This window comes from Camelina sativa, chromosome 12 (assembly GCF_000633955.1).
Source record: "Camelina sativa cultivar DH55 chromosome 12, Cs, whole genome shotgun sequence".
Taxonomy (NCBI): domain Eukaryota; kingdom Viridiplantae; phylum Streptophyta; class Magnoliopsida; order Brassicales; family Brassicaceae; genus Camelina; species Camelina sativa.
The window spans coordinates 16,762,671-16,786,617 of NC_025696.1; the positions used below are offsets into that span (position 1 = coordinate 16,762,671).

The window sequence follows — 23,947 nt, forward strand, 5'->3', positions numbered from 1 at the left end:
AGAAATCCAAAGCACGTCGACGTGGGTTTTGGTCAGAGGACAGGAGATCGACCCGATCGGCGTACGCGCGGTGGGAGGCTGAGAGGTCTGCTACGGACGTCGTAACTTTCTCCAGACGAGCGGAGATCTGACCCTCTAAGGTGTCGAATCGTTCAGTAAGAGCGGCGGAGGCGGCTTGCTGACGGTCGGACTTTTCGGACAAGTCCTGCAGGAGCTTCTGGATCACCTCCAAAGATGCCTGATTGGGAGAGCTGGTTGCCATAGTGGTGGTTGCGTGGAGTGTATTTGTGTAAGAAATCGGAACTAACGAGAGTCAGGCGATAACTCCCCTCCTTCTAGCGCCAAATGTGAGAACTGAGATTGAACTTCTCCTTCCGAAGTGATTTAAATGCGGAGGAGCTTATCGCCGTTGGAGCAGTTCCGAACAGAATTGAGAGAGTTTTTGAGTATTTGAATTTGTATTGCTTTTTTGGAAAAAATGTTCGATCCTTTACAACTGACACCCCCTTTACATATTTATACCGACCAATTTATTACTAAATTAATGCACCATTAATAGGACGCGAATTGCGCGGTCTAATTAATCCTCTTGAATGCGGGAATCTTTGACCGGGCCCGAGCTGCGAGCTGACCAGCACGAAGCATCTCCGCACTCTCTTCCTTTCTCCGGGTCTGATGCGCCGATCAGTAATTCCCTCTTGGCCCAGTAGACAAGCCCGGCCTAGACCCTTTTGCCTATTGCCCGAGATGGCAGATCGTGGGTACAACAAGAACGTGTTATTTTAATTGTATCTATCCACTACAAAACGAGGAGCAAGCAATAAACTAAGAAGAAGAAAAACCAAAGAACCTTTAGAAATGAATTTTCTAGAGCAACCCCCTGCTCTCCCAAGTCAAAATCCCCATGCATATCAATTGGAGACTGTGTATGAGGGCTCACGTGAGACAATTTCACTGACCATGTAATCCAAATGGGGGGAAAAAAAAAGAATTTAGAGATCACCTTCAAAAATGTTGAATTCTTCATCAATTTGAAGAAGCCTATTAAAAACCCCACGAGTTTAGTAATATTTCCCCGAGAAATGTGAAGTATTTAAGCTCTAAGATCCAAATAAATTTCACCCAAGGCATACCCTTTCGTCCCGAGATCGAACACTTTAAGGGCACTCTGTGACAATTCGGAGATTAGCTCGATACACAAGAAGGATACCGCCACGTTACTACACAAAATAAAGCAACTCTCGCTAACTAAAAAAGAAATCAACTAACTAGTCACTGACTAGAGTTTGACAAAAAAAAAAAAAAGTCACTGACTAGTGTCTTGAACAAATAAAAAATCAATGAAATCTAGAAGAATTTATTAAGTACAGAAGGTTTTGTTTTCCTTCGGTTAACTGTTTGGTTCAACCGAACCGAGCCCAAATAACCGAGAACCAAGCACTTCACCCTCCTATTTGATTAAAAAAAACATTGGGTGACTGATGTTGTGATATTTTGTCTACTCGATTGAATGGCACATTATAATCTTCCCTTAATCAACATTATCCCAATTCTCACATACTCTGATTGTTTTGATAGTTTCCCAGGTTTCAAGAGACTGGTTTTGTTAGTGTTGTCACTAAACCATGACAAAATGTATTAGAAATACATAAGCCCAAAATAAAACCACATACAAAAATTTTGAACCTATTTGTTGTATGTTCAAATATTTTTTGTAACTTATTTTGTCAAATTTCTTATAAACGCTTTAATTCCTTTTCCACTATCATATGCAAGTATATATATATTTTTTTGTCAAACAACTTGATTTCATTCACTTAAATTCAAGTACAAAGAAGGGATACAGAATTCCAAAGTACACAACAGAAGCAAGCAGAGGCATTCCCCAATGCCAAACAAAGAAACATAAACATAGATTACATCGATCATTAATCCAAGAGAGCTTTGAATTACTTGCTAGGAAGCAAACAACACATGAGAGATCAAGGTATGTCGATAACTCTTCCAAGAGGAGTTCAATGGAAGGTGAAGTGGTCCCTGTCAAACTATGACTAGGAGACGTTGAAAAGGTAGTCATGACTAAGCTTCTCACCGGTGTGAGGGGAGCTACTTGAGGTTGAACAAGGGCCATAACAGGGAGCTTCATATGTCTGGGAGAAAAAGAACTCACCAAAGAAGCTAATAGAGGGATGCGCCAAAGATAAGTGGCAGACCATAACAAAACAGGAGGAGTCTCTCTCACATAAAAGTCATGGCTATGGAGATTAAGGCTTCCACACAAAGTTTGTAGCCGGAAAAACACAGGCAATTGATATCTCAAATATAATGGCGAAAGGTGAGGGCTGGTCATTATATTTGAGACCGAGAGACTCAGCATCTCCGTTTAAGGACAATTCGTTGATTTTGGCCTAGTGTGTTTATTTTCCACTCTTTTATTTGATTTAATAATGACATTTTTATTAACTCATAGAGATGATTTCATTTTATTTTTTTTGGACCATTCATAGAGAGATGATATAGACCGTAACAACAGTAGACACATTGTGTCACATTAAAATGTTAACATAACGACAAATGGACCAATATAATTCGGACCGAAATTGTTGACACGTGACAGTGATATCCAAAGAAATTTAGATTCTAACTGAATATCAAACCGTTAACGACATTGAAAACATTTTTATCAACATCAACAACAATATCATATCACTAAATTTTCTTATATATATATATGTACTGATAATTTTATATAATTATTCATTTTTAATATTGATGGAATCATATATTTCTATAAGGTTTTCAAAAAAAAAAAAATATTTTGAATTATGTTTAAAATTACATTGGTCAAACTTGGAAATGGATAAATTTATCAATTTTAGTAATTATTAAATTATCAAAGTTTTTCTGTACGTTATTATCACTACTGTCTCTCAATATAAAAAATGAGAAGGAAGTTTCAAAATCATGGTTTCTTAGAATAACAAAGATAACAAGAGATCAAATTTAGATCTACTCTTTTTTTTAGATGAAAAATGAAAGAATTTGAGAGAGAACGAAGGAGAATTTTGAAAAATAAATGAATGAATAATGAAAAATGATTTTGTTTCTACGTCTCTTAACTAAATATATCGACTAATATGATTGTGACACTGTTATTTATCGCATTTTCAAAAGAAAAAAATATTTCAAATAAAATTATTAATCCATGTTCGCTGACATAAATTTTTTTGTTTATAGTGAATCTAAATAACATGACTTTTAATATTCAATTTCCAACATTATTCTATAATCCAACTAATGATTTTAGAAATGATTATAGTAATATAGAGATTTAATCAACTTTAATTATGTAACTTACAGTTGAAAAACCGAGGCTTACATATATACGGACGAATACTCTAAAGGTTATCTTGGTTATGCATTGATGACGTGTTTAGAAATTTATGAAGTTATGCAATGTCCTGATGAATCTTGTTTTGCTTCAAGATTCAGAGAAAGTCTATGGCTCGTCAACTCTTGAAGAATTTTGATGTATTACTGCCGAATCAGGAGTGAATAACTGTAAGTAATCAGACTTTCTTCCTCTCGGGTTCACAACTACTAGTATTTTGTGGAAACCTCTTGTTGATTAATCTTCCACAACCATTGTAGGATGCACTTGTCATTGGTCACCACCATCTCATATTTATGAAACTCCTCAACATCTTGCTGGGTTTTTTATGGTAAGAAGTAGCTCCCTCCACTAATCTCTTTTCTACCTGATCCAGCTTAATCTAAAAGTATATTTTTTTATCAAATTTTTTTGTTTCATGGTGAATCTAAATAACATGAATTTTAATATTCAATATCCAACATTATTCTATAATCCAACTAAAGATTTTATAAATGATTATAGTAATATAGAAATTTAATCAACTTTAATTATGTAAGTTACAGTTGCGTTTATTTATCATAACTTTCGATAAAATATTTGTTTTTTTAAGATTTAATTATTTCATATTTTATTTTTAGAAGTTGTGTATTTTTATTATAATTATTGGTTGATAAATTTTCACTCAAGATAAAATTTATTTTATTTTTAAAATTATTTTATCAGAAATTACATTTACTTATAATAATCGTTTGTTTGATATTCTCACTTAGGATCACTTCGTTATAATATTTGTTTATGAGTAATATAATTATATAAATATTAATAACTGTTATGATGCTTGTTACTTTTTACAATAATTTTTCATACAATATCTTATACTTAAAATATATACAAATTATAAGTAGAGTTCTCTCGATTCATTATAAATTTTTATTTGGTTTTTTTAATTAAAGTTGAGTATTTTTGACTATATTATTTTTTTATTCTAAGTTTTTAGTTGATGGTTGTGTTTTTTAAACTAACAGTTATGTATATCTAATATTTATGAAGTTTTAAGTCTATTCATTATTTTCTTCTTTTAAGATAATTTTTAATTTTATTATTTACCATATATTTTCAAATAATTTTATTATATATAATTCTAAATTTAAAATTTAATAAATTGTTTTCAAATACTTGAAAGGGGTCTGAACGTCTCTCTCCAAAATAAAGCCGTTACGGAGTTTCCAATTAAAACCCCTAAATTGACTGGCTTTATAAAATCCCCAAATATCGCACCACCGTCTCAATCAGAATCTGATCTGCTCTCCTCTCTCTCACATTCATCAGCGACGATACTCATCCCTCTCTCTCTCTCTCTCGCGCGATCTTGATTGAATTTACTTACGATTCCGTCTCTCTCTCTCTCTCTCTCTCTCTCTCTGCAGGCTATTGTTTGATTCGTCTTTGTTCTGATTGAGATCTTTTAATCCGTTTTTTCGTATTATATCATCATCGCTATTGTGTTTTTGCTGTTTGTTTGGATTGTTTTCGTTTGTCTTCTTTGTTGTGTGTGTTTTGTTGGTGATAATATGGATGCAGGTATGAGCACTCCTTCTTACTTAAAGGCGCAGACTCGTTGCCCTCTTCAAGAACACTTCCTTCCCAGGAAAAAAACCAAGGAAAACGTAAGTTTATGCTTTTTTTTCCTTATTATTATCATCCCCTTCCTTACTGTCGTTTCAATTTAGGGTTTTGATTCTTCAGAACCGATGCAATTTTACATGATTCCGTTCTGCCATTACGAATTAGGGTTTCGATTTGGGGGGGTTTTATGATTATTCTTCAGAACCGTTTGCAATTTACATGATCCCGTTCTGTTATTACGAATTAGGGTTTCGATTGGGGGTTTTATGATTCTGTTCTGTTGAATTTAGGGTTTCGATTTGTGACAATTGTGATATTGATTGAATTGTACTGATTTGATTATGTTATCTTCCACCAGCTTGACAGGTTCATACCCAACAGATCAGCTATGAATTTCGATTATGCACACTACGCCCTTATGGAAGGTAGAAAAGGTAAGGATCAATCAGCAGCGGTAAGTTCACCATCCAAGGAGGCCTACAGGAAGCAGTTGGCTGAGATCATGAACCTCAACCACACCCGGATCCTCGCCTTCAGAAACAAACCTCAAGCTCCTGTAGATCTCTTTCCCACCGATCACTCTGCTTCTCTTCACCTACAGCCTAAATCTGTGAAGCCTCGCAGATCCATTCCTCAGGTATGTTATGTTTTTGATTATTGAGCTTGAATGAAAAGAACCCACTTACTTGTTGCTTTGGAGTTTGTATTTGATCTGACTGTTGTTATTCTCTATGTTGTAATTATAGACTTCTGAGAGAACATTGGATGCACCTGACATTGTGGATGATTTCTACCTCAACTTGCTCGATTGGGGAAGTGCAAATGTCTTAGCCATAGCCTTGGACCACACTGTCTACTTATGGGATGCTTCCACTGGTTCTACTTCTGAGCTTGTCACGATTGATGAAGAGAAGGGACCTGTCACAAGTATCAACTGGGCGCCTGATGGTCGTCATGTTGCTATTGGACTCAACAACTCTGAAGTGCAGCTCTGGGATTCTGCTTCTTACCGTCAAGTAATTACTCAAATCCCTTTCTCTTCTGTTTAGATATCATAACCTGGTTTTGTCATGTTTTAACCCTTGACCTGATGTGTTTATCATATTTCTGCAGCTGAGAACATTGATTGGTTGCCACCAATCAAGAGTAGGATCATTGGCATGGAACAATCACATCCTGACTACTGGAGGAATGGACGGGCAGATTGTCAACAACGATGTACGAATCAGATCACATATTGTGGAAACTTACCGAGGTCACACTCAAGAGATTTGTGGTCTGAAGTGGTCAGGATCTGGACAGCAACTAGCGAGTGGTGGCAACGACAATGTCGTGCACATATGGGATCGTTCTGTCGCCTCCTCAAACTCAACCACGCAATGGTTACACAGGCTTGAGGAACATACATCTGCAGTGAAAGCTCTTGCGTGGTGCCCTTTCCAAGCGAATTTGCTTGCAACTGGTGGTGGTGGAGGAGACAAGACCATCAAGTTCTGGAATACTCACACCGGAGCTTGCCTGAATTCAGTAGACACTGGTTCCCAAGTTTGTTCGTTGTTATGGAGCAAGAATGAAAGAGAGTTGCTTAGTTCACATGGGTTTACACAGAATCAGCTTACACTTTGGAAGTACCCATCCATGGTGAAAATGGCTGAGCTCACTGGTCATACATCAAGAGTCCTATATATGGCTCAGGTAAATATAAATCAAATCTTCTTTTATCTTTAGCTGCCAAGTAGCTTTGTGTTGTGAGGTCTTTGGTCCTAAAAGTTGTGTTGTTTGTTGTATTTTTTTTACAGAGTCCGGATGGTTGTACCGTGGCTTCAGCAGCAGGAGACGAGACTCTGAGATTTTGGAATGTTTTTGGAGTACCAGAGACCACAAAAAAAGCTGCTCCAAAAGCTGCTCCGGAGCCATTTTCTCATGTGAATCGTATTCGTTGAAATTGTGAAGACTAACAACGAAAAGGAAACCCATCGACAGTTGTGTTAATACAGAAGCCAAAACAATCATCTTTTTTTTTTTCCGGATTCATTCTTCATGAACTGTATTGAGAAGAAAGGAGTAGTTGTACAATTTTTATATCTGTGAATTGTAGAGTCAAACTTAATTGATTTGCACAATGCTGAATAGAAAGATTTTATTTTACATGTGTCAGAAGATAAAAGAATTATGCACCACTTTATCTGGTTAGAAAGATTCATCAATCTTGAAACCACATTAATTTTTATCAGACTACTATGCACACTTTATATGGTCTTGACTCTTATCACTTCTCTTAATTTCTAGGTCTTGAGTCGTCAATTATATCTTCCTGCAAAGTCGTCAGCTGAGTCAAAAAAAGTAAGTTTCATATTGCTTAGTTTATCACACTCTGTTTTCTCTTTAATTGTTTAATGTGCTTGCTAGCTCACTAACTCACTTGTTGAGAATGATTTGTTGTTGCTGAAACGAGATGCAGAGAAGGAGATCTTCCTCATATAGTGGCCAAAGATTTGCAGCCTATGGCTCCAATTGAAGGTGTTATCCAGGTTCAAGGGGACATAACTTATGCCCGGACTGCTTAAGTGGTAACAACTATATCTCATACTAGATTTTTCAGTATATATATTTTCTAAATCCTTGGGTATCCTTGGAGTTTGTCTTTGTTTCTCTGGCTTACCCATTCTCGTTTTTACCAGATGCTCTCACAATAACGCCTTTTTACAAGTTGGTTCGCAGTTACTGGTTTGCAAGACATGGATGAATTTGTCCGGTCCCAGCTCATTCTCATTCTAGCCGGTTAGTTGCTTGATTTCTGTTACAAGAATCGGTGTAGACTCATGTCATGTTAGAACATAATTTATTACTATGATCATGAATAATAAACCTACAAACCCTTCACTATTATTATTGATATACTATATATGGATTAAAAGGGGTTATGTTATATACTGTATATACAGTCACAGATACAAACGACATCGTCCTATATAAACTACAGTAGGTTATGTCCAAGATGATGTAGTAGGTTAAAGAAAAAAAAAGAAAAAAAAATGTCTTCGCCGGCGATGTCAAGCAGCCGCCGGTTCATCCTCCAGAGGATGATGTTTTCATCAAAACCTTATCCGATTGGGAGGGATCTTCCTCTGAAGCAACGACCNTTTGCACAATGCTGAATAGAAAGATTTTATTTTACATGTGTCAGAAGATAAAAGAATTATGCACCACTTTATCTGGTTAGAAAGATTCATCAATCTTGAAACCACATTAATTTTTATCAGACTACTATGCACACTTTATATGGTCTTGACTCTTATCACTTCTCTTAATTTCTAGGTCTTGAGTCGTCAATTATATCTTCCTGCAAAGTCGTCAGCTGAGTCAAAAAAAGTAAGTTTCATATTGCTTAGTTTATCACACTCTGTTTTCTCTTTAATTGTTTAATGTGCTTGCTAGCTCACTAACTCACTTGTTGAGAATGATTTGTTGTTGCTGAAACGAGATGCAGAGAAGGAGATCTTCCTCATATAGTGGCCAAAGATTTGCAGCCTATGGCTCCAATTGAAGGTGTTATCCAGGTTCAAGGGGACATAACTTATGCCCGGACTGCTTAAGTGGTAACAACTATATCTCATACTAGATTTTTCAGTATATATATTTTCTAAATCCTTGGGTATCCTTGGAGTTTGTCTTTGTTTCTCTGGCTTACCCATTCTCGTTTTTACCAGATGCTCTCACAATAACGCCTTTTTACAAGTTGGTTCGCAGTTACTGGTTTGCAAGACATGGATGAATTTGTCCGGTCCCAGCTCATTCTCATTCTAGCCGGTTAGTTGCTTGATTTCTGTTACAAGAATCGGTGTAGACTCATGTCATGTTAGAACATAATTTATTACTATGATCATGAATAATAAACCTACAAACCCTTCACTATTATTATTGATATACTATATATGGATTAAAAGGGGTTATGTTATATACTGTATATACAGTCACAGATACAAACGACATCGTCCTATATAAACTACAGTAGGTTATGTCCAAGATGATGTAGTAGGTTAAAGAAAAAAAAAGAAAAAAAAATGTCTTCGCCGGCGATGTCAAGCAGCCGCCGGTTCATCCTCCAGAGGATGATGTTTTCATCAAAACCTTATCCGATTGGGAGGGATCTTCCTCTGAAGCAACGACCCACTTTTAGGGGTCCATCATCATCACTTCTAAGTCGAGTCAGGTTCCTGATCAATGACATCTCGGATCTCGACGTTGCAGCCAAGCACGCCCGTTTAGCTGCGAGGAAGAAGATGAACCCTGAAATAGCCACCTTAATCAGCAAAACCATCATCGGAGCCATGTGCAACGCTGGGAGGTCCGACGACGCCTTGGATCTGTTCGATTTCTTTTTCAACAAATCCAAGATTAAGCCAGACATCGCTTGCTGCAATTTCGCCATCAAATCCCTCTGCGAGAAAGGCCGCCTTGATGACGCTCTTCGACTCTACTCCCACCTCCTCTCCAACACTCCTTCTCCGGACCACAACACGTACGACATCTTGACCAAAGCCATGGTCGATGCCGGGATGATGGATCAAGCTCTGGATCTCTTGGTGGAAGGAAGAGCTGAATTGTTCAATTTCCAAAAGCCAGGCATGTACATGAATCTTATTCGTGGCTACTTGGAACAGGGGAATCTCGACATGGCCTATGAGCTCCGGGACGACTTCAAGACTTGTTCCATTCGCAATGAAATCGCAATCCTGGAATCACTATTCGTAGAGTATTTGTTCAAGCAAGGCAAGGATGAGGAGGCTATGGATCTATACAGGAGCTCAGTGACGATGAACAAGGACGGCCTGACAGCAAATGCAGCTGTGGGCAATCTGTATTTGGAACTCTTGCTCAAGTACGGCAAGAAAACACAGGCCTGGTCATTGTTCGAGTATATGCTTGACAATCATTGCTGCTCGTTTCAGTTTGATGCGGATACTCTTAATTTGATGGTGAACGAGTGTTTCGAGATGGGACGGTTCAGCGATGCGCTCAACATCTTCACCAAGGCCAAGTCAAAGGTTGAATACAACTCGCTGCCTGTGAGAGCATACCGGAACCTTATTACAAGGTTGTGTCAGGATGGGAGGCTGTCCGAGGCTGAGAGTTTGTTTCATGAATTGCTGAAAGAAGAGGTCTTGCCAGATGATGAAACTTATAAAGCAATGATTCGTGCATATGCTAAGTCTGGAAGGGTCGAGGATGCCGTTCAGACTGCAGACAAGATGATGACTTCTAAACTCCACAGGGTTACTAAACTGTTATACTAATTACTTCTGTTGACCTATAGGTTAGGTTTCTTTTGCTTTTACGTTGATTCTTTTGGCTTTCGTATTTCATTAATTATGTAGTTCGAGTACTTAACTTTCATCAGTGTGTAAACAAATAAAAGACAAGTGTCATCAACTGGAGGATGAATGAAAGAATGGAAGGTCATTCACATTTCTATCATTAGCAACAGAGCTTCAGTGCCATTTTTTTGTTTTGGCTTTATCTGATCATGTTCCACAATTTCGTTCACTTTTTTGTTGTTGTTGTAATTATCTTTACTGTTGAAATGAGAAATGTTATGTGATACATGGCCAATTCTATATAAACTTGTCGGATATGCTTTTTAATCGTTTGATTAGTTACTTTGTTATGATGTCTTTCATTGAGGATTCTGCTGAATCTTGTACGTGCTTGTCCTTGTTTATATCACACATGTATATTGGAGCGAATGGTTGCAGTTATAGACTACCACATGTGTCACAGATGATATGTGTTCGTGGTGACTGGTGAGGATGATATGGTGGATATATATAGAGATGATGAGGCTAAGAAGAAGAAGGATGATGATGGATATAGAGGTGAGAGAAGAATGGTTGAAGAGGGAGAGGACTGAGAAGGAAAGAGAGAGAGCCCTTTTCATGAAACAGAGTCAGAGAGACTGTGGTTTTTCCCGGAGGTGAGTGTTTGATCCGAGTTGCTTCATGACGAAGTTATACTCATATTTGCATAGTGTTTACTGTTTAGTAGTTAACTGTTGCTTGATTCATATCCCAAGTGTTGGTTTATTAATTGCATAACGCTACTCGATGCTTGTACGCTATTAACCACTAGTATAATTGATCAACAACTTACTAGGTTCTAGCCTTTTGTATATATTACAGTTTAGTGAAGCATGTTTGTTTAATTTGTTAATTTAAATGTTTGTTGATAGCATATAGACCCTGAAAATTGGAACTATGTGGGTAAATATTTACATGTTTCAACATTGGGTTTGTAGAACTGTTTTGGTTGCTGATAATCACGATTGCGAACCTGGCTATTCCATAGTACTTCATTTGTGATGATAGAACCATGATTGATAATTAAGAGTTTGTTTTGCAGATATCACACAGTCTATTATTGTCGTGTCCTAATTTTCATAGAGGCTCGGAAGGTTTTAGTGCCCAATGAGTTACACAGCTAGCTAGTCTTGTATTACTTGTTCTCTAAGCCTGCACTTGGAAGTGTGGTAGATTTCAACACAAAATTTGCATTTGATATGGACCCAATGTTAAAAGTATTCTTGTATCAAGCTGCTGTTTGTCACAGTTTACTAAAACAATTATGTACACTACACTAAAACAAAAGATTTAGGCTTATCGTTTTGTGTTCATACTTATATATTGGACAGATCTTCACAGGTCCGACCATGTACAACTGAGTGGGCGTGATTACGCACAAAGGCATAGCATAAGCATTAGGCAAGGTCGCCATCGTCCCTAGCTAGAGGCTAAGTCATGCATGTAGACATGTAGTGTCGTCCGTCTCATCATACCTCCGTACTAATTAATACATCGCATCTCCATGCTTACGGAAATATCATATTTAAAACAATGGACCATATATATATGTATCTGTTTGTCTTTTCTTTTGGAATTCTCAATATTGAAACTAATTAATATGGGCATTAATATTTGCTGTAAAAAGACAACTTTGGTACTCCGAGAATTATGCGTTTGAGGAATTACCGCTTATTACAAAAAGAAAAGAAAAAGGAGTTACTACAGTATTTCTTAAGAAACTTGCTTATACTTTTGACATCAAGAAACTAGCTACTTTCAACTTGACTAATTAGTAATTATATATGGCTTTATACACAATGTTACGTCAGTAGTTATTGTGATAAACTGCCCCATGGTTTTTGCTAATAAAGCAAAGTGTATGACAGTTGTTTCAAAAAGAAGAGGACAACACGTGTCAAACTAAAATTGGTGGAAATCACAAATGAAAAAGAGACACGTGTCTCCGAGGTAGTGCTTTGTCGTGTCTTCACCTGACAACTCCGTCTTCTTCCTTCCCTCCCATAAAGATATCCCAAAACCCCCAAAACCCAAAGAGAGACAGAGAGATCTATAAATGAGAAGAAACCCTAATTAATTCCAAAGCAGCTAGCTAGAAATCTCACCAAAAAAAAAACACATCATCACTCGCCGCCTGTTGAATCATGGTCGTCCCTCTTAGTTCTCTTCCTCTATCTCGTGGTTAGTAGATCTCTCAAACCAAAAAATCTCAAATTTTCACTTACATAGTTACATTTTACCCATCAAAGTTTTGTTTTTCTTGATGAAAATCTCATTTTGTTGTTGTTGTTGGTGTTGATTGGTTGCTGCAGAAGGGTTTTACGCAATAAACAACCAGTTTCTAGTAAATGGACCAAAAGGGTTTATGGAGTTCAAGATGCTTGAGAACGAAGACATGTACGTTCGTATTGATTTTCCCGGCGTTCCAAAAGATGGTGTTAGGGTTTTTCTTGACCAGTCCAAGAAAGCTGTTTGTATCTTCGCCGACGCACCAAGAGAACACAAATACGACTTCTCTTCCCGGAACTACGGTACAACCACCGGACTCGTCTTGCCGATGCTGTGAAATCTCCGGCTTTGCTTCCCTCATGTCCGACGGTGTTCTTCGGCTTCTCCTCACCAAGACCAACATCACTCCTCAACGCTCCTCCTGCATCTGTATATATTTTACCCTTTTCTTTCTTTATTTTAAATTACATTAATTATGTTTGATAATAAACTCTTTTGGTTACTAACAATGAATTAATATTGTGTTTTCTACAGCGTTTCTTGCTGGCCCAGATTTCCGAGAAGGTATTGTTAATTTTTTTGTTCCGATATGATCTGTCGTTTTCACCAAACTTTCTATTTTGATATATCGTCTCTGAGAACATTACAAAGTCTTCATTATTTTTGGGTCAAAAAAAAGTCTTGATTTTTCTCTCTATGATCTGTTGTAATTTCTCTGTTGTAATTTCTCTCTATATCTGTGGGTCATAGATCTCCGTGGCGATGGTCCTCACAAATTCCCCCATGGCACAGATCCTCATGGTATATTCACATTTTTTACCCATACATATTTGTTGTATATATTGTAATAGTGTTTGGCTGGTCTAAAATAAGAATATTTGTTGTTGTTGTGATATGTGGAGCAGACCCGACGTTAACGGGTAGGATATTGATGCCACACCCATGTGTGAACTACGGATCTGATATGGCTTATGAGTCCAAACAGCTTCAAAACGGTGGTCTCTTCGTGCGTGTAGACATGCCGGGCGTTCCCAAAGAGAACTTCACCGTCTCAGTCGAGAATGGGAGAGTGAAAGTGACTGGTGAAGCTCCTGCTCTTAGCCACGACTCAAGTGGACGTTTCTACTCTGGTGACGTGGCTATGCTCTCCAGTCCTATCGACATTCCCATCCGTAAGATCAAGACCATTGCCAAGAACGGTGTGATCCGTTTAATCATCCCTCCCGTTTGATAATATTTATCATGATGATTAAGCTCTATGTTTTCTCTTTCTTTAATTAAATTCGTGAACTCTTGTGGACTTTCTTTAGGGATTATGGTCATTATTTTGTGCTAGCTTATGTTATCAACTTTGGATATGTTTTTTAAAAAGAGAATCTTTTTTTTTTGGTCAAATATTTAGTAAACTTTTGGGTCTTCTTTAAAATGTTACCATTAAAGGTGTATTGATTTGAAAATTGATACTAACAATTACTACAAAACTGAGTTGTCTAAGATTAATCAACAATAAGACAGTAACTTGTACACAAATATACTATGCGATAAAGATAAAGTATAATTTTAAATAAATCTTCAAGTGTGAAAGCAAATAAGATTGGACGGCTGTGATTTCCGCTAGTGATGATATGTACCGTCCGATTCACTTTCAGGTTTTAAACATTTCGTCAAAAGGTCAAAAGGTCAAAAGTGAGCATGCCACGTCAGCTAAGAAGTGTAGATATTTTCCTTTGTTGCCTTCTTCTTCCATATAAAGTTCCAGAAACTACTACTAAACCCAAAAACCCTAAAGCACTGAAAAGCTTGACTCTTTGTTGAACTCTCATCATGGCCATGGCCGTTCGTTCCTCAACCTCAATCTCCAGATACGGAGGCATAGGCATTAAGGAAGGTCGCCATCGTCCCTAGCTAGAGGCTAATCTATGCTTAGTGTCGTCCGTCTCATCATCCCTCCGTACTAATTATAATTCATCGTATCTGCATCAGTGGCGGACCCAGGATTAAAAATAAGGGGGTCAATGTGTTATAGGGGAGAATCGAACACGGGTTAGGGAGGTCAACTTAGGGGGAACAAACCAACTTAGCTACTGAGACTTCAATGATTTACATAAAAAAATAACTATTTGTCTATTTTAGGCAGGTCAGTTGACCCCCCTTCCGTCTATATAGGTCCGCCACTGATCTGCATGCTTACGGAATAAATTATCATATTTAAAACAATGGACCATATGCACCTGTTTGTCTTTTCTTTTGGACTTCCCAATATTTAATTTCAACTAATATGAATAAAAATCTCATTTTTTTTGTTGTTGTTGTTGGTTGCTGCTGGCAGAAGGGTTTTACGCGATAAACAACCAGTTTCTAGTAAATGGGCCAAAAGGGTTCTATGAGTACAAGAAGCTGGAGAACGAAGACATGTTCGTTCGGATGGATCTTCCCGGCGTTCCCAAAGATGGTGTGAGGATCTCTTTTGACCAGTCCAAGAAAGCTGTTTGTATCTTCGCCGACGCACCTAAGGAACACAAATACGACTACTGCTGCTGCATCTGTATTTATTTACCTTTTCTCTTTTAAAAAAAAAAATATATATTATTCAGTCTTTAATTCAGTCTTTTTTGTGTGTTTCTACAGCGTTTCTTGCTGACCCAGATTCCGGAGAAGGTATTCTAATTTTATTCGATCTGTCGTTTTCACCAAACTTTCTATTTTGATATATCGTCTCTGGTAACATTACAAAGTCTTCATTTTTTTGGGTCATAATTAAAAAGTCTTGATTTTTCCTTTACTAACGTTTGAAAAATATTGTCTTCTCTCTCTAACAGTGGTTCATATAGATCTCCGTGGCGATGGTCCTCGCAAATTCACCCATGGCACAGATCCTCATGGTATTCACATATTTAAACTTCTATATACATATTTGTTGTATACCATATAGTGTTTGGCTGGTCTTAATAAAAACATTTGTTGTTGTTGTGATATATGTATATGTGGAGAGCAGATCCGATGTTAACGGGTCGGATATTGATGCCACACCCATGTGTGATCTTCGGATCTGAGATGGCTTATGAGTCCAAGAAGCTTCAAAACGGTGGTCTCTTCGTGCGTGTAGACATGCCAGGCGTCCCCAAAGAGAACTTTACCGTCTCAGTCGTGAATGGGAGAGTGAGGGTGACTGGTGAAGCTCCTGCTGTTGGCCATGACTCAAGTGGACGTTTCTACTCTGGTGACGTAGCTATGCTCTCCACTCCTGTCGTCGACATTCCCATCCGTAAGATCAAGACCATTGCCAAGAACGGTGTGATCCGTTTAATCATCCCTCCCGTTTGATTTCATCATGATGATGAAGCTATATGTTTTCTGTTTCTTTAAATTCGTGACCTCTTGTGGACTTTCTTTAAGGATTATGGTCATTATTTTGAGTTAGCTTATGTTATCAACTTTGGTTATATTTCAAAAAAGACAAACTTATTTTGGGTCAAATATTTGGTACACTTTTGGGTCTTCTCTTTAAATTGTTACCATTAAAGGTCTATTCACTTGTAAAATGATAAAAATTACAAAACTGTTGTCTAAGAATCAACATTAAGACAGTAACGTGTACACAAATACTATGCGATAAAGATAAGAGTATAATGTAAATAATCTTCAAGTGTGAAAGCAAATAAGATTGAACGGCTGTGATTCCACACTAGTGATAGTATGTACCATCGGATTCACTTTCAGGTTTTAAACATTTCGTCAAAAGGTCAAAAAGGTCAAAACTAAGCATGCCACGTCAGCTAAGAAGTTTAGATATTTTTCCTTTGTTGCCTTCTTCTTCCATATAAAGTTCCAGAAACTACTACTAAACGCAAAAAACCCTAAAGCACTGAAAGTGAAAAGCTTGACCTTCGTTGAACCCTCATCATGGCCATGGCCGTTCCTCTAAGTCCTCAACCTCAATCTCCAGGTATTATGATTCTTCTCTCAAATCTCATTCACATTTTTCACTTTTTACGTCGCCGATTCGAGCTTTCATTTCTTCTGATTTGTTTTCTCTCTCTTTTGATGTTGAAAAAGCAGAAGGCTTTTACGCAATCAACAACCAGTTTCTAACAGATGGGCCAAAAGGGTTCTCTGAGTTCACGATGCTGGAGAACGCAGACTTGTTCGTGAGGATGGATTTGCCTGGCGTTCCTGAAGAAGGCGTGAGTGTTTCTCTTGAGCGGTCGAAGAAAGCTGTGGTTGTTTACGCCGAAGCACCAAAGGTTCACCAACACGACTCCACAGACCGTCAATACGTTACTATGACTGGACTTGTCTGCAGATGCTGTGAGATCTCAAGCGTCACCACTCACATGTCCGATGGTGTTCTTAGACTTGTCCTCTCCAAGACTCCCATCTCTCCACAACGCCCTTCTTGCATCTGTAAATACCCATAACCTTTTTTTTTTTCTTCTCTGATTTGATTTGTTATTATTATAGGGTCATCTTCTGATATGAAATGTTGATGTTTTTGATTTTGACAGCATTTCTTCGTGGCCGAGGTCTCCCAAAAGGTACTTTTAATTTCCATTTTTAATCAGAAACTTTCTAAATCTAAAAGTCCGTCTTTTTCCTACACAAACTTTTGGAAATTGGTTTACTCATGTTTATGTTTGTTAGATCTCCGTGGCAGCGGCACCGGTCCCCGTAGCAGTGGCACGGGTCCTTACACTCAGAGATTTCCCCATGGCCGCATTGGCACAGATCCAAATGGTATTCTCTCCTCTGCAACCTTATTGTTCTTATTATTATTATATTAGTACTGAGATTGGGTGTTTAAAAACAGAGTATTTTGTGTTGTATCATGTGATGTATGTGTGGATCAGACCCGGCGTTAACCGGTCCGGTATTGCAGCCAAATCCATGGGTGATCCCAATGTCGGTCATGGCTTATGAGTCGAAACAGCTCCAAAACGGCAAACTGTACGTGCGCGTAGACATGCCGGGAGTTCCAAAAGAGAACTTCACTGTTTCTGTCACGAATGGGCGAGTGAAGGTGACTGGTGAAGCTCCTGCTGTTGGCGACGACTCAGATGGGCGTTTCTACTCTGGTGACGTGGCTATGCTCTCTGCTCCTGTTGACATTCCCAGCCGTCGGATCAAAACCATCGCAAAGAACGGTGTGATTCGCCTCCTCATCCCTCCAGTTTGATCATTTCGTGATGGATCTTTGAGTTTGTGGATTTGTCTTTTCTAGAGTGGACCCTTTTTCTGGGATTGTGTCGTTTGTTTTGTGGATCATTTCCTTTTTATGTTTTATCAGTACTTTGGATGATGTCTCAACGACAAAACATATTTTGGTATGTTTCAACGACACAGCTTTTTGTCATATGCATTGTCCTTTATGATTCCTCTCATTTGTTTATCATTTTCCAAAGGTCTTTGTTGAATTGCAAAGCATTTTTACAAAACCGTTGCTATGGGTATCAAATATAGGGGACACAAATATAACTCTTTGAGCAGGAAACAATAATAAAGGTTCCACCATCAAACTCACTACACATTCTTTCTGCTTTTCTATCTGTAGAAACATCTCTATACACACCTATAGATAGACGACAAAAGGGGCTTTTGAGACGTGAAATCACCTTTGAATCTTTCCACCAAGTCTTCTTTGTCATCCTTTTGATTTCCATCACCGCCTGCAGAAATTTCACAACTAATTTTAGCAATCATCTATGATACCCTTCTACTCAAAATTATAACTTTGGTGTGCCTATTCAAAGTAGGAACCAACGGGATTTTCAGCTACCAAAACAGTTCTTTAACTTCACTCTTAGTACTGATATGTCATTGTAGCAGAAATATTAGTGTGTCTGAAGTGGTTATGAGCCTAAGGTTATATATGCACGCACTCACCAAAAATAAGGCTATTTAAGTCTCGGTAGATACCTATGACATATCATTACTAACCCTGGTATTGGTAGTTCAAAGAAGATATTCAACTGTCGAAAAGGAGATTCTAGTTTTTACTATCAACGGGGGAGATACCTATGACAATAAGTGGGATAAACAGCAGCTTGATACAAGAAAACTCTTAACATTGGGTCCATATCAAATGCAAACTGTGTTAAAATCTACCACACTTCCTGTACAGGCTTAGAGAACAAATACAAGACTAAATGTGTAAATCATTGCGGACTGAAACCTTCCGAGCCTCTGTGAAAATTAGGACAGGACAATAGACTGTGATGTCTGCAAAACGCACTCTTTACTATCTACCATGATTCTATCAGCACAAATGAAGTTACTATGCAATAGACAGGTTCACAATCGTGTACTATCTAAACTACCTTTAAATCGCCTACACAATTTCACAAACTAATTACTAGATCATTCAATTATATATATACTCTTTTCTGATGACCATAAGTTTGCTTTGCTTCCACTTGGAACCAATGGGATTATTAGCAACCAAAACAGTTGTCCAACCCAATGTTGAAACAAAAATATTACCCACATAGTTCTAACTTTCAGGGTCTAAATGCTACCATCAAACATTCAAACTAAACTTTCATATATACTAAAAGGCTAGGACCTAGTTAACTATTGATTCCTAGATCCCCATATATCTATCACACTCCAAACTCTCTACCATGGTTCTATCAACACAAACGAAGTTACAAGCATCAAGTAGCACTATGAAATAAAACAACACTAGGGATAGGAATCAAGCAGCAGTAAGTACTAATATGTACAAACACTACACAAATTAGGTATAATGTCATCATGAAGTACGAAACCGGAACCACCAATATAATCAAAAAGACTCACCTCCGGGAAAAACCACCGTCTCTCTGGCTCTGTTTCATGAAAAGGGCTCTCTCTCTTTCCTTCTCAACCCTCTCCCTCTTCAACCTTTCTTCTCTCAGCTCCATCAAGCTCTTCTTCCCACCACTCATCTTCTTCTTCTTCTTAGCTTCATCACCTCTATATCCACCATCATCCTCACCACGAACACTATCATCTTCCTCATCATTACGTTTCTCAAGATACCAAGGACGCTTCACACCTTTACCAGCAACCCCATACCCTAATCTATACTTCTCCTCATCTGGATCACCCGCCCTCGCTGCAGCATCCTTGGCAGAAGCTCTCGCCGTCGCAGCCGCTTCTTTCCTCATTTTTTTCCTTCTCTGATCTTGCTCCTCCGCAGGCTTATCGTTCTTGGGGATCTCAATCGGATCAAAGATCCTAATCCCTTCGAATAGATTAATATGACCAGTCTTAGGCTCCTCCGGTTCAACACTCTCCACAACAACAGCTGTGGTGGATTTAACAGCAGCAGCCACCACCACCGCCTCGTCCTTACCCTTCTCCGCCTCCGGAGAAGCTCGTTTGAGAGGCGCTAAGCCACGGACGTTACGGAGCACCTCGAGACGAGACTCAGCATCTCGTTTTCTAGCTTCCTCGCGTTTGATCTGCTCTTCTCTAGCGGCAGCTTCTTCGTCTTTTCGGACTTTTTCTCGGTTGTCGAAGTTGTAAACGTTCCATCGCTTCTGTGGAAGAATGTTCAAACCACCGTGACCTCCCATGGCTGGCTTAAAAGCTCCCAACTTTGGTGAATTTCGAAACCCTTAGAACCAAATTATTATGCTTCTCAACAATTTGAACTTCCAAAACGATTGAAAATTTGAAAACTGAATCGAATGAAGAGAAGATGGGGTTGAGAAGATGTTCAAATCGAATTGAATAAATTAGGTTAGCAACGCCGAGATAAATTAGTAAACTTGATCGGGATTGACTTTGAGGCCCATTACGTGATATTTTTACAACTATAGGCCCAATAAATCTCCCTTTAATGTTATTGGTCTCTCTCTCTCATAGGCATTAGCAAAAAAAAAAAAAACAGTGTGTAAAGAAATTGTGGAAGATGAATTGATCAGATTAAGCCAAAATAAATGGCATTGAATCTCTGTTGGTAATGATAGAAATATGAATGACCTTCCTTTCATTCATTCATCTTCCAATTGATACACTTTTATTTTATTTGTTTGTGTACAAACTGATGAAATTCAAGTACTCGAACTAACATAACTAATGAATGAAACCAATCAGCTAACATAGTTAATGAAATATGAAAGCCAAAAGAATCAAGGTAAAAGCAAAAGAAACCTAACCTAGAGGTCAACAGAAGTAACTAGAAAAACAGTTTAGTAACCTTGTGGACTTTAGAAGTCATCATCTTGTTTGCAGTTTCAACGGCATCCTCGACCCTTCCAGACTTAGCATATGCACGAATCATTGCTTTATAAGTTTCATCATCTGGCAAGACCTCTTCTTTCAGCAATTCATCAAACAAACTCTCAGCCTCGGACAGCCTCCCATTCTGACACAACCTTGTAATAAGGTTCCTGTATACTCCCACAAGCACCGAGTTGTACTTAACCTTTGCCTTGGCCTTGGTGAAGATGTCCATCGCATCGCTGAACCGTCCCATCTCGAAACACTCGTTCACCATCAAATTAAGAGCATCTGTTGCATCTTCCCAAGTGTAGCACAAGTCGTAATAATCAAGCATATACTCGAACAATGCCCAGGCCTGTGTTTTCCTGCCGTACTTGAGCAACAGTTTCAAATACACATTGCCCACAATTGCATTTTCTGTCAAGCCGTTCTTGTTCAACGTCACGGCGCTCCTGTATAGATCCATAGCCTCCTCATCTTTGCCTTGCTTGAACAAATACTCTACGAATACTGATTCCAAGATTGCGATTTCATTGCGAATGGAACAAGTCTTGAAGTCGCCCCGGAGCTGATACGCCATGTCGAGATTCCTCTGTTCCAAGTAGCCACGAATAAGATTCATGTACATGCCTGGCTTTTCGAAATTGGACAAGTCAGCCCTTCCTTTCAACAAGAGATCCAAAGCTTGATCCATCATCCCGGCATCGACCATGGCTTTGGTCAAGATGTCGTACGTGTTGTGGTCCGGAGAAGGTTTGTTGGAGAGGAGGTGGGAGTAGATTCCAAGAGCTTCGTCAAGGCGGCCTTGCTCACAGTGGGATTTGATGATGAAATTGCAGCAAGCTATGTCTGGCTTAATCTTGGATTTGTTTAAAAACAAATCGAACAGATCCAAGGCGTCGTCGGACCTCCCAGCGTTGCACATGGCTCCGATGATGGTTTTGCTGATTAAGGTGGCTATTTCAGGGTTCATCTTCTTCCTCGCAGCTAAACGGGCGTGCTTGGCTGCAACGTCGAGATCCGAGATGTCATTGATCAGGAACCTGACTCGACTTAGAAGTGATGATGATGGACCCCTAAAAGTGGGTCGTTGCTTCAGAGGAAGATCCCTCCCAATCGGATACGGTTTCGATGAAAACATCATCCTCTGGAGGATGAAGCGGCGGCTGCTTGACATCGCCGGCGAAGACATTACTAACCTTACTTTCTCGACACGCAAAACCAAACATATAAAGGAATTCGGCGCCTCGTATTAAACTTTTTAGGCCCATTATGATATAGGGCCCAATCAATCTGCTTTATAAAGTGAGTGAATGGCAAAGTCAACAACAGTGGTAAGCTGTGTTTGTGCTCTTTGCTTCTTTGGAAACCTCAAAAGATAATGAAAAGAAGAAATAGCGAGACTAGAGGCATTATTGATCAAAGATTTATATATGTTATGAGGGTTCGCTTTGAGATACATTTAACTAATGTGATTTGATGATACATTTATTACATTGACAATGCAGAACACATTCAAGACAGTGAGACAGTTAAGAGAAACCGTAGAAAAGGAGCCTGGAAACAGTTTACACAAATCTTTGGAACTAAGTGAGAACTGCAAGAGAAGCTATGAACTATACACTCCTAATTATGTGATCTATTGGCATATCAACGATTGCTTATGTTGTAACACCATTGTCTTGTATTATATGGTCAAGCTACAGAAACACAGAAGCTTGAATAAAAGAGTGAAATGATATAAATTAAAATCAAAACAATGAACCTTGAAACGGATCAAGGAACAAAGTATTACCGAATCCATTAATTAACTCCAACGATGCACAGATTTATCCCAAAAAAAAGTCTAATAAAAAGAAGAAACCCTAATTAAAATCCCCAATTTGTTTTTAGTCTTCAATTCCCAAACCAAGAAAATACAAGCCCTCTGATCAGCTACCATAACCAATTTTACAATAAAATCCCGATCGAGAATTGGTAAACCCGATCAATTGACATCGTCCTTGCTGTTGTTGGGTTTGCGATAATTCTCCTCGATGTGCTTGGCGATGACGAGACCGGTGTTGGTGAGCTTCTTAATATTGGGAACGTTGTAATTCTGGGCAACGTATACGCCATAACCCGTTCCAATCATGAACAAGAACAAGGCCTTCCCTATGCTCATCCTCTCTACAGCTTCAGACCTTCTTCTTCCTCTTACTCTTCCGCGGAAGTTTCAGACCGATTCATTGGGGTTTGTTTATGCAGAGCTCTGCTTTTGTATTTGGGCTGCTACATGTTGTAATTCTAATGGGCCTTACGGTATATTCTTCAACATAGGTCAAGTCATTCATAATTGACCAAAAAAAAATTCAATAAGAATCCATGTTTAATAATAAGAACCTCTCAGTTTGACAAAATAAGGAACACAATTATCTATATAGCAACCCTTTAAACAAATAACTCTATTCCATGTAAAATATTACATAAAATGCCACTATATTTTAATACAAAATATAATAACAAAATCTTAATATTAATTTGTTGTAACTTGAAAATAATTATATAAAAAAATAGTAATTATTAATTTATTAGATTACAAGAAATCATTAATAAAATAATTTCGAAATTATTTAATAAAATAATAATAAAATTATATAGAAATTATATAGAATTTATATAATAAAATAATTAAACAGATTCTATTTATTGTTTCAGAAATCTTAGGAAACAATAACAAACTATTTAAAAAATTATTAAAACTTAAATTTATTTATAAAACTAAGATTAAATATTTACATATCTAAATCATTTAATAATAACAAATATATATTAAAATTAGGATACAACATTGTTTCTATTTTTAAAATATATCTATATACTTATTTAAGCTATGTTGTTAAAAATTTAACCAGATGTGACATATTACGAAGATGCTATTATATTTTAATTATTCTAATAACTAACAAAAGAAAAGTTTAGATTTGTTTACAAAATAATAAAACTCTATTTATTGTTTCATAAATCTTAGGAAATAATAACAAACTATTTAATTGGCTAAAACTTAATTGTTTATACACAATATTCACTATATAAACAATACTAAGTGTATAATATTGATAATTGTATACATAACCTAATTGTAATTTTCACATATAAAGTTAATATATAACAT

General features: G+C 37.7%; 5 protein-coding genes and 2 pseudogenes across 6 annotated transcripts; 5 read left to right on the plus strand and 2 right to left on the minus strand.

Annotated features, from left to right (window-relative positions):
- LOC104731955 (cell division cycle 20.2, cofactor of APC complex-like) lies at nucleotides 4,609-7,147 on the plus strand. The gene is made up of 5 exons (XM_010451464.2): nucleotides 4,609-5,040; nucleotides 5,358-5,636; nucleotides 5,746-6,015; nucleotides 6,113-6,694; nucleotides 6,799-7,147. Exons 1-5 carry the CDS (start codon nucleotides 4,945-4,947, stop codon nucleotides 6,940-6,942), a joined length of 1,371 nt encoding a protein of 456 aa, XP_010449766.1. The 5' UTR covers nucleotides 4,609-4,944; the 3' UTR covers nucleotides 6,943-7,147.
- LOC104731956 (pentatricopeptide repeat-containing protein At3g60980, mitochondrial-like) lies at nucleotides 9,064-10,296 on the plus strand. The gene has a single exon (XM_019233586.1). The coding sequence runs from the start codon at nucleotides 9,064-9,066 to the stop codon at nucleotides 10,294-10,296; it is 1,233 nt and encodes a 410-aa protein (XP_019089131.1).
- LOC104731957 lies at nucleotides 12,417-13,953 on the plus strand (annotated as a pseudogene).
- LOC104733581 lies at nucleotides 14,416-15,909 on the plus strand (annotated as a pseudogene).
- Nucleotides 16,451-17,916, plus strand: LOC104731959 (putative 57 kDa heat shock protein). Its single transcript, XM_019233395.1, is given in 4 exon segments — nucleotides 16,451-16,531; nucleotides 16,645-16,989; nucleotides 17,047-17,120; nucleotides 17,513-17,916. Coding segments are annotated over 4 exon segments (708 nt in total). The 5' UTR covers nucleotides 16,451-16,488; the 3' UTR covers nucleotides 17,759-17,916.
- LOC104731958 (leukocyte receptor cluster member 1-like) lies at nucleotides 17,964-20,294 on the minus strand. 2 transcript variants are annotated; one of them, XM_010451467.2, is made up of 2 exons: nucleotides 19,381-20,294; nucleotides 17,964-18,248 (listed from the first exon to the last, which is right to left on the minus strand). In XM_010451467.2, the coding sequence occupies exons 1-2, from the start codon at nucleotides 20,139-20,141 to the stop codon at nucleotides 18,242-18,244; spliced, it is 768 nt and encodes a 255-aa protein (XP_010449769.1). In that variant the 5' UTR covers nucleotides 20,142-20,294; the 3' UTR covers nucleotides 17,964-18,241. The 2 variants fall into 2 exon arrangements, with proteins under 2 accessions (XP_010449769.1, XP_019088939.1); XM_019233394.1 differs by lacking the exon at nucleotides 17,964-18,248 and having other exon boundaries at nucleotides 19,377-20,294.
- Nucleotides 20,747-21,985, minus strand: LOC104733582 (pentatricopeptide repeat-containing protein At3g60980, mitochondrial-like). The gene has a single exon (XM_010453150.1). The coding sequence runs from the start codon at nucleotides 21,983-21,985 to the stop codon at nucleotides 20,747-20,749; it is 1,239 nt and encodes a 412-aa protein (XP_010451452.1).

Excerpts from the sequence above, each read along its gene's own strand:
- LOC104731956 (XM_019233586.1), top strand. The coding sequence starts at position 9,064 with ATGTCTTCGCCGGCGATGTCAAGCAGCCGCCGGTTCATCCTCCAGAGG.
- LOC104731955 (XM_010451464.2), top strand. The coding sequence starts at position 4,945 with ATGGATGCAGGTATGAGCACTCCTTCTTACTTAAAGGCGCAGACTCGT. Across the intron at positions 5,637-5,745 it reads CTCGCAGATCCATTCCTCAG|ACTTCTGAGAGAACATTGGA; the intron begins GTATGTTATGTT and ends TTGTAATTATAG. Across the intron at positions 6,695-6,798 it reads GAGTCCTATATATGGCTCAG|AGTCCGGATGGTTGTACCGT; the intron begins GTAAATATAAAT and ends TTTTTTTTACAG.
- LOC104731958 (XM_010451467.2), bottom strand. The coding sequence starts at position 20,141 with ATGGGAGGTCACGGTGGTTTGAACATTCTTCCACAGAAGCGATGGAAC.
- LOC104733582 (XM_010453150.1), bottom strand. The coding sequence starts at position 21,985 with ATGTCTTCGCCGGCGATGTCAAGCAGCCGCCGCTTCATCCTCCAGAGG.